Source organism: Phyllostomus hastatus, unplaced genomic scaffold (genome assembly GCF_019186645.2).
Source record: "Phyllostomus hastatus isolate PE091 unplaced genomic scaffold, TTU_PhHast_1.1 phas_contig_2088, whole genome shotgun sequence".
Classification (NCBI taxonomy): domain Eukaryota; kingdom Metazoa; phylum Chordata; class Mammalia; order Chiroptera; family Phyllostomidae; genus Phyllostomus; species Phyllostomus hastatus.
Genome location: NW_025333734.1, coordinates 57,402 through 67,636, shown reverse-complemented (window position 1 = coordinate 67,636; position 10,235 = coordinate 57,402). Strand labels below are relative to the sequence as shown.

Sequence of the window (10,235 nt, the reverse complement as noted above, 5' to 3'; positions counted from 1 at the left end):
TTTTAACCAGATGCCAAATAGTAGAGTAGAAAGAGCAAAGGTTTTGGAGCCAGAATCTTAGCTCTACTTCTGAAAAGCTGCAGTGCAGTTCAGAGCATTCCTACCACCAGCCCTGCCCCACCTTGAACTCAGCCATGCCTACCACTGGGATTCATATATGAAAGGGGTTTTCAGGGATTCTGCTGGCAAAGGTTGTTAAGAGGTGCTCTGGGAAGTGTCAAGTAGATAAGCCTAGCTCTTTGTGAAAGCTTTAGTATCCGAAGGGTGGGTATTAAAGGAAATGGCAATATCTGGGTCTTTGGGAGGGGGAGGCAACCACACATTGATGTTTCTCTCCCTTTCTTTCTTCTTCCCTTCCCCTTTCTCTAAAAACAAATAAATAAAATCTTTAAAAAAAGAATTAAAAAAAGAATAATTTCCTTTCATCATAGATACAGGTAAAAACTCTGAAGTAAGGAAGAAAACAGGACTTTCATTTATTGGAAAACAATGTTACAGAAGATTCTTTGAAGAGTTACTTGCTCCCAGAATGGCGCTACATGGTGCTAGGCTCAACATCATCATACCCAGGGTCTTCTTGTCTCAGGACCAAACAGGATCCTTTCTCTTTCATGGTAGTGTTGACAGCTTTGCTAGGAGACTGCAGAGAGATGCCTGTAACAGTAAGGAGAATTCAGATTTCAGTGGTGACAAAAAGACAAGACAGAGTCCCCTGGAGGAAGGAGACTAGTACAAAGTGACTACCAAATATCTGTGAGGGCCCAGAGTTTGTGTGAAAGGCTAGACAGAGCTACTTTAGACTGATTCTGCTTCTCTTTGTAGTATTGCCTTGATCTCCGCAGTTTGGAAGGAGGTGGATGAATAATGACAAGAGGAGGAAAAAAGACATGAATGTTCTCTTCCACACCAGTGATCTGATTTCTTAATAAATGGAGACAGGAGATGACCTCTCAATAGCACCTCAGATGACCTTGCCTCACCATCTCAATAACAGACCAAACTGCCTTAACCTGTCTGAGGCAGACCAAGCTGCCTCAAAGTGTTCATGAGAACAGTCTGGGTCCTCTGTCAGATGCTGAAAGGGAGCAGCTCAATCAGATCCCCCTGTTGCCCAGGGCCACATGCTCACATATAACCAGAAAGCCTAGGCCTAGGGAATGAAGGTTTTTGTCAATTGAAACACTGAGAGAAAATTGTATCTTAGTTTCTTTTTAGTGTTGAGATATTATGACTCTAATTTCGGCCACTGAATATTCTGTGTTAATAGTGGGTCACGTCAACTTAAAACATTTGCTTACGTGGTTCTGCCAAAACAATTTTTTTATAGCTTACAAGTTTAATTTACATTGATATAAAAAACTTTCAGATTCCTTCTCACAATCTGAAGGAGCCCCCATAATTATTGTCAGAACATATATTTCAGCTTGAGGTATAAAATGGGAACAAAGCCTTTGCAACTCATAGAGATGTTTACATCAATTGATGGTGGACATGAACACAGTACGTTTCTCCTCTCAGAAAATATGAAATGGCTATAATATACCTGGAATAGAAAAGAGCTAATCTGGACTTCCAACCAAGATGGAGGCATAGGTAGACACACTGTGCTTCCTCACACAACAAAAATAAAGACAACAAAAATTTAGAAACCAAAAACCAATCAGTACTGACAGAAAGCTGAACTGTATGGGAGTCTGACAACTATCAAATTAAAATAGACACATTCATCCAGACTGGTAGGAGGGACAGAGTCGGGGGCTGGGCAGAGAGGGGTCTCGGCAAAGAAAGCAGTGGCTGGCAGACCCATGGTGGGCCCCGGGAACTCAGGCGGTAGCTGGTAGACCTCAGGTGCAGGTTGGAAACTGGCGGACCCAGTGAGGCAGGGGATTGTGGAGGGGTGCGCCACAAGCCAGCTGGTGGACCTGGAAATCCCACATTTGAGTGCAGATAAACCAGGAGAAACTGGAGAGTGAGACAGATCACACAATCTAGGGCTCCAGCGCAGGGAAATAAAGCCTCAAAACACTGATTGAAAACAGCTCTGGGTATTGAGGTGCTGGGAGAGACTCCCAGCCTCACAGGAGAGTTCATTGGAGAGACCCACAGGGTCCTAGAATGTACACAAGCCCACTCACATGGGAATCAGCACAAGAAGGGCTCCATTTGCTTGGGGGAAGTGGCAGAAGGGATTGAAATCTGACAGAGAGCAGAATAAGCACCATTGTTCCCTCTCAGACCCCTCCCCCACATACAGAGTCTCAACACAGCATGTGGGTTGCCCCACCCTGGTGAATACCAAAGGCTCCACCCCTCACTATGTAACAGGTGCCTCAAGACAAAAAAAAATGGTCCATACAAAAGAACAGATCAAAGCGTCAGAACAAATACAACTAAGCAATAAAGGGATAGCCAATCTATCAGAAGCAAAGTTCAAAGCACTGGTGATCAGGATGTTCACAGAATTGGTTGAATTTGGTCACAAGTTAGATAAAAAAATGAAGGCTACACTAACTGAAATAAAGGAAAATGTACAGAGAACCAGTAGTGATGGGAAGAAAACTGGGTCTCACATCAATGGAGTGGATTAGAAGGAAGAAAGAAACAATCAAACAGAAAACAATGAAGAGACAAGAATTCAGAAAAAATGAGGAGAGGCTTATGAACCTCCAGGACATCTTTAAATGTTCCAACATCTGAATTATAGGGGTACCAGAAGGACAAGAGGAAGAGCAACAAAGGGAAAACTTATTTAAACAAAAAAGGAGAACTTCCCTAATCTGGCAAAGGAAATAGACTTCCAGGAAGTCCAGGAAGTTCAGAGAGTCCCAAAGAAGTTGGACCCAAGGAGGAATACACCAAGGCACATCATAATTACATTAGCCAAGGTAAAAATGAAGGAGAGAATCCTAGAAGCAGCAAGAGATAAGGAGACAGTTACCTACAAAGGAGTTCCCATCAGACTGTCAGCTGATTTCTCAAAAGAGACCTTACAGGCAAGAAGGGGCAGGAAAGAAGTATTCCAAGTCATGAAAGGCATGGACCTATATCCAAGATTGCTCTATCCAGCAAAGTTTTCATTTAGAATGGAAGGGCAGATAAAGTGCTTCTCAGATAAGGTCAAGTTAAAGGAGTTCATCATCACCAAGTACTTATTATATGAAATGTTAAAGGGACTTATCTAAGAAAAAGAAGATAAAAAACCATGTATAGTAAAATAACAGCAAACTCACATTTATTAACAACCACACCTAAAACAAAAACAAAAGCAAACCAAGCAAACAACTAGAACAGGAACAGAGCCACAGAAATAGAGATCACATGCAGGGTTAGCAACAGGGGCATGGGAGGAGGAAAAGGTATGGAGAATAAGTAGCATAGATGGTAGGTAGAAAGTAGATGGGGAGGGCAAGAATAGTATGGGAAATGTAGAAGCTAAAGAATTTATAAGTATGACACATGGACAAGAACTAAAGGCAGGGCATGTGGGTGGGAGAGGGTGTACAGGGTGGAGGGGAGTGAAGGGGAGGAAGTGGGACAACTGTAATAGCATAATCAATAAAATATATTAAAAAAGAGCTAATCTTATCTAAGTATCCAAGTAAAGAAAAACTGACTATTGATAGGCCCATACTCATTTTCTCCATCACAAGGAAGTGACGCTACTGGAGACCAAGCTGCCCACTCACCTCTTTGGGAATACCAGACATCACCTCCCTCTTTTGGGAAAAAAAAATTCTCTCTCATGCCAGGGGAAGAAAGAGTTTCAGGAACAGGTAACTCTTCAATATCATCATAACTGTTTCTAATGGCATTGACATGTTGTCCTGGGGGCTCTGAAAACAGACAAGGATGTAGGTGAAATACCAAAATATGGCTGGACAAGGTGATGCCCTAAGTCTCCTCTAATGCAGAGATTCTAATAGCTAATAAATATAGATACCATATTCCATGATTGTCTCAAAGAATATATATGTCATTTCAATATTCTCAGATATTATTTAAATCTTCTAAATATTCCCATATATCAAGGTCAATAATATTTTTTGACGGTGTCACTTATGCCATAAAATGTAAACAAAAGTTATTTTGCTAAAAGAATCAGGTACTATTTTCAAGCATGTGGGACAAAGTTGTAACATGTAATATGCACATATCAGTGACTGAGGGAGGGTGCATTTGGAACAAGAGAATCCAAGCTGTCCACGTGCCTTCTGAAGCTGTGAAAGAAACAGGACTGGTAGGGCGAAGGAAGCCTGGATACAGGTCACTCAGAGACAGGAGTTCCTACTAGTCCCAGTCACAGGAGGTCTGGATTTTAATTCCCTCTAGAGCTCGGCTGACACCAGAATTTATTTCCCAGGAACTCTTCTGGGCATGCTTCCTCTCAAAAGCTGTTCATCATTATTATCTGGAGAAGATCCAGGAGAACACTCTTCTCTCTTATGTCTCTTATGAACAAGAAATTGTGGAAGTTGATAAGTATAGGTAGTAAGCACTCTAATGTATTTCAGGGTTTATTTAAATCATTTTTTTATCTCAATATACACATAATCCACTAAATTATCCAAATATCATACTATCTCAGGATTCAACCATACTACCTAATGTTCTCTCTTGATACAGAATTTTTGAGATGATCAGTGTCAGGTGTTTAAAAAAATGGCTATTGAATCCATAATAATATACTGGATGTGTGTTTGTAACTGAGTAGAAGAAGCTGTGGATACAAAAGTTCTGTCTGATCTTTTCTTTCTGTGGTTACCGACTGGAAAGATGGAGGAAAAATTGTGAACTGGACATAAGAGATTCTTTCCATCCTAATCATAGCAGGAATTCTCATCAGAGAGATTCTTCCTTTTCATCCCCATCTTCCAAGGGAAGATCTATCTGGAGCAGAGTGAGAGTCTCCATTCCCCTCTTTGTTCCCTCTATAATATAGCAGCTTAGTCACTCAGTCATCAGACAGGTTACCCAATAGGGAGAAAAACATTACAGAAATTCAGAAAAACTTTTTCCATAGTAGGAGACCCAGTGTTATTGTTCAGAAAGAAACTTGAGACTTCAGACTTCTAGAGAGAGGCTTTCAGCTCCTGGGTTAGGAGGAGGCTGATTGTGTGAGGTTGAGTTGGTGGTTGGGTCTGTGCTTGCTGAAGATAACCCATGGCCAGCTCATGAACAGAGCAGAAGGCATGGAACCCTCCCCTGCTGTCTGACAAGTACTCCTTTTCTGGTTTTACAGGCAAATCAATCTCCTGGGACGTGACCTTATCTGGACTATCTGTGACAGCAGACAAGGCTGGGGAAAGTGACATGAGTGTAGAGACTGCCCTGCTGATGTTCCCTTTATAAGAGACAAAGCTTCCAGCACTCTCCAAACCTCACCCTTGGAAAACCCCTGTGGGCTACCAGGGCTCCTAATTATCTTTTTGAGACAGACTTAGTTTTCCTGACCCTGATGTCGACTTATGCTGATTTCCACAGTCACTGTTCACATAGGAGGTCATAATACTTTTTAAAATTTTAATTGCTCAAGTACAGTTTTCTGCCTTTTACCTCCATCCCAGCCCACCCCACCCCAGTCCTCTCCATCTCCCTCTGTTTCCACCCCCTCTTGTTATCATCCATGTGCCCTTTATACTTGTTACTGCAACCCCTTCCCCTTTTCCCCTGAAATTCTCTCCCCTCTGGTCACTGTCAGCCTGTTCTCCATTTCAGTGTCTTTGGTTATATTTTGCTTGTTTGTTTGTTTTGTTGATTAGGTTCCTGTTAAAGGTGAGATCATATGGTATTTGTCTCACCGCCTGGCTTATTTTGCTTAGCATAATGCTTTCCAGTTGCATCCATGCTGTTGAAAAGGGTAGGAGCTCCTTCTTTCTCTCTGCTGCATAGTATTCCATTGTGTAAATGTACCATAGTTTTTGGATCCATTCATTTACTGATGGGCACCTAGGTTGCTTCCAACACTTGGCTATTGTAAATTGTGCTGCTATGAACATTGGGGTGCATAGGTTCTTTTGGATTGGTGTTTCAATGTTCTTAGGATATAATCCCAGCAGTGGAATTGCTGGGTCAAAAGGCAGATCCAGTTTTAGTTTTCTGAGAAAATTCCATACTGTTTTCCATAGTGGTTGTAGCAGTCTGCAATCCCACTAACAGTGCACTAGGGTCCCCTTTTCTCCACAACCTCTCCAACACTTGTTTGTTGCTTTGTTTATGATGGCCATTCAGGAGGTAATATTTTTAAAGGAAGTCAAAATTATTGAGCAGTTTTACATTCAACCTAGGACAAAGGACTCAATTCTTTCAAATTCTGAAGTGTTTTGAAGAGAAAGTGTAGTTTTGTCAGATAATGGGGTGAAGATCAATACTTGTGCACTTCTCTTGACATCACAACTGACTGGCTCAATACCTTTTCCACTACTTTCCAGATCACTTAGCTTCCCCACAGCCCACCATGGTGCCATGCTCTCTATCTGTGTAGCTGAATCCCCAGGATGGTAAGGACCAGAAAGAGAAGAGCCCCCAGTATGCTACCAAGGATCTTAGTAAGAAGGAGATGCCAGAGGCAGGTGTTGAGCCTGAATTACTGCAGGAGCAGAGAAGGTTATGCATGTAGTGTTAGAGAGGGTGATAAGCCCAGGAGAACCCATCTTTATCCTGATCATCTCCAGAGTCCTCAAGACCATGAAATCACCATTCAGATACAGTGTGTGCCTGAACCCTAAGATGTGATCAACCCAGGTCCTTCCCTGAGCTTTGTCAACCCAAGCTAAACCTGGTTTTAAGGGATTTTTATAAAATGGTAGCTGGTAAAGCTTTGGAGAAACACAGCTGCTACAACTTTGTAGGATTACAAATTCCTGATAAATAGGTCTTTCCTATACTGACATGATTAATTTTTCTAGAAATATGTTAATTCTATTGGGCAGACCCCTAAATATATGGGTGTCCCTTCTATCACAGATCAGGCAATAGTCTCTGCTGCAGTTAGAGCAGAGAACAGCAGGTTAATTCAGGAAGTGCTTCTGGGTACAAACTTATATGTCCTTCAATCATAGCCCAACATCATTGGACCTCCCACTCAGAAGAGCACCTCACCCCAGCATCCTCCTTGTGCTGGCAATCACTCTGCCCCCAGGGCTCTGCAGCCCAAGGAACAGGGAAGACCCCTTGCCCCACCACTGCACCTCATCCAGCCAGATGCGCCCATTTCCTGGGGTTCCTGCCAGGCTTCCAGGGCAGAGCCACAGCTCAGCTGCTAACACACCACCTTGGCCTCTGCCAGGCTCCAGGAGTCATCTCACACTGTGTCCCAAGAGCCATTGTGCCAAACCTCCACTCTCCCTGAGCATTCATTGTCTCCATCCCTGACTCAGAGCTTGTGTTTGTCTGACAAGATAGCAGCACCTCCTATTACCATCCCTGGTGGGAGAGAAGGAGGCCTGGGAGCCCACAGGGGAGGTGGGAGGGGCTTATGTACCTGTGCAGGGGGCAGCAGTGGGACAGCTCTTGGGTCTCATTCTTGCAGAAGCAGACAGTGGGGAAGTAGTGGATCAGGGACAGCTGGGCGTGGTCTTGCCCCACAACAAAATTATTTAGGTCCTTGGCTCAGTTCAATGACAAGTGAAAACACAGGCCTCATAATTAATGTAATGGCCTAAGTTACTGAGACATTCACAGGACCCTAGCCTCTATCACTGGCATAAATGACTTTACCTGTTTATTTATTTACCACTCTCCACATTCCACTACAAATACAAATACAAATACAAACACAGACACTACCCTCCCACAAAGAAATCTCCTTTAGAGGAAGGATTTTGCATACCTTATCCACCTCTGTGTTTCTGCTATTAAGACAGTGCGTGACACATTGTACACAAGCATTTAACAAGTATACATTGAGAATCTCATATCAATGCTATGTATAGGAGTTTGACAAATATTTATTGAATAAATGAATAGATGATTAAATCCAATGAAATATAATTCTTTTATATTCTTGCTAATAGTAAGATATAAAGAAAATATAAATGAATGATAGCTTCTTATGGTAATAAATAGTATGTATAAAAATAATTAGTTCATAGGCACAAAATTAACATATATTCAATATTGCACTTACATAATTTGTGGTGGAAAATTATAAAATAGGTTCTAAACTACCTATTAGTTGGTATGACATATGGACAAGGAAAAATTACAATAGTAAGAGGATACTCTTAAACAAGGTAATGCACAGAACAGAGCAACCAGAATTCTGAGAAAGGTGAATAGTATTAAGCTAAGACAGAAGTGCCTGCGTGAAATGTAAATAAACTTACTAATAAAAATTATATTGAGAGAACACAGAGATAACAAATAAAAGAGTCACAAAGAAGCAAAGAAATACATATAAACACAAAACAGCAGAAGAAAACAGAAGTGTACATGACACAATATATCAAAATCTATATATCCTTTCCACATCATTCTATCCAACCTTTACCCTGTGCAGAGAACACCTCAGAAAATGATGGCAGGAACTCTCTGTGGGCTGGTTGGTCACTTTCAGGGTCAGAGACTTCACTACCTCTCAATTCATGGTGTTTAATGTAGGAAAAAAATGTAATCTGTATGAAGTTTTAACGTACCAAGTAGGCAAAAGTAGGTTTACAGTTGTGAGTATTCAAGTTTATTCTTGTTTTTATTAATTATTGTATGATTTATTTGTATTACAACTATAAACCTACTTTTGCATACCCCTGTATCTTTGGTTTTCAACAGGGAAAGACAGAGAGATGAGGAAAGAGAGGCAAGGAAAGGAATAAGCCTCTGTCTACGAAATATCTACTGCCATATTTTCGCCAGCAGTGAGTTTGAGGCAACTCCCAGTATATTTGTGTGTATTTGTAAGAGAGGGAGAGAGAGAGAGATTGAAAGAAGGTACAATGCACTCACCAGTATATGGAGATTATGGGCAAATATTTTATTATGAAACTGTTTGTAGATTGAAAAAATTGAAATCAATTGTAGTACCAACAAATAGGCAAACAGTTGCACAAAGTGTAGTACTGCCTGTAATGAATGAGCTATTTGCTGTTATTTTACACATGAGTTAGATTTACCTGGAGGGATGTCCATGATATATGAAGTGATAAAAGCCAATATAAGGATGATGTGTGTGATATAATTTCAATATTGTGAAAACAAATATCAGTACAACCAAATAAACCCACTTACGGGTATTTATATTGCACTCTTCCCATCCCACACCATCCTTACATGTTTACTGCAGCAGAATGAAAAGAAAGAGAGCCGGGAGAAGAGGGTGAGGCACACCAAACAATATGATTATTCTGCCAAAAACCACTACTGATTTATTATTGGCTATAGAAAAGTTTCCAATATTTAGTTATTTACATACCAGCATAATGAATATTTCCATACCAGCATTTCAACTGTATAACCAAGACTTTCTTTACATTTACTATCTTTAAAAGATAAACATTTTTTTCAAAAGAAGAAAATATGAGGTCTGTATTGAAAAAGTCCGGCCATTGTTAATATAATGAGAATGGTTTGCGTGACATCAGTGTAACTTGCCAGCCAAAGAGAGTGGACTGGAAAGCACATGTATGAACAATGACGACATCACTATACCAGTCAATGGGGGTGGTAGAGGCTGTTGAGTGAGCATGTCTATTACGTGGGTGTTGCATTCAAAATGACTGAGCAAGTAGAGCAATGAATGTGCATCAAATTTTGCATTAGGCTTGAACATTCCTCTGTGGAAACTATTGGGATGATTCAGAAGGCTGCAGCTATGGGCAACTGGTGACTGGTAGCTTCATCAGGACAATGTGCCCACTCAAGCATCACATCCTATGCAGTGTTTCGGTGAAACATCAAGTCACCCAAGTGACTCAGTTCCCCTACAGCCCAGATTTGGTGCCCCGTGGCTTTAGGCTTTTCCTAAAACTAAAATAATCTTTGAAAGGGAAAAGACTTCAGAACAGCTGAGATTAGGAAAATATGATGGGGCAGCTGATAGCAATTGGGAGAGCTGTGTGAGGTCCCAAGGTGTCTACTTTGAAGGGGACTGAGCCGTCATTGTCCTGTGTACAATATTTCTTGTATCTTCTTCAATAAGTGCCTCTTTTTCATAGTATATGGCTGGATATTTACAGGACAGACCTCATATATTACTACCAAAAATATCTATAAAATAATAGAAATTTTCTGAATCTCACAAA

At 41.0% G+C, this 10,235-nt stretch overlaps 1 protein-coding gene across 1 annotated transcript in view; it reads right to left on the bottom strand.

Moving 5' to 3' along the window:
* Positions 1-452: 452 nt before the first annotated feature.
* The window catches only part of LOC123816364 (antigen WC1.1-like), a 40,024-nt gene continuing 30,241 nt past the window's right edge, over positions 453-10,235 (bottom strand). The window contains exons 15-16 of the mRNA XM_045835264.1: positions 3,687-3,833; positions 453-654 (exon numbers count right to left, since the gene is read on the bottom strand). Coding sequence (XP_045691220.1) covers positions 536-654; positions 3,687-3,833 — 266 coding nt within the window. The 3' untranslated portion in view covers positions 453-535. The remainder of the gene's footprint in view (positions 655-3,686; positions 3,834-10,235) is intronic.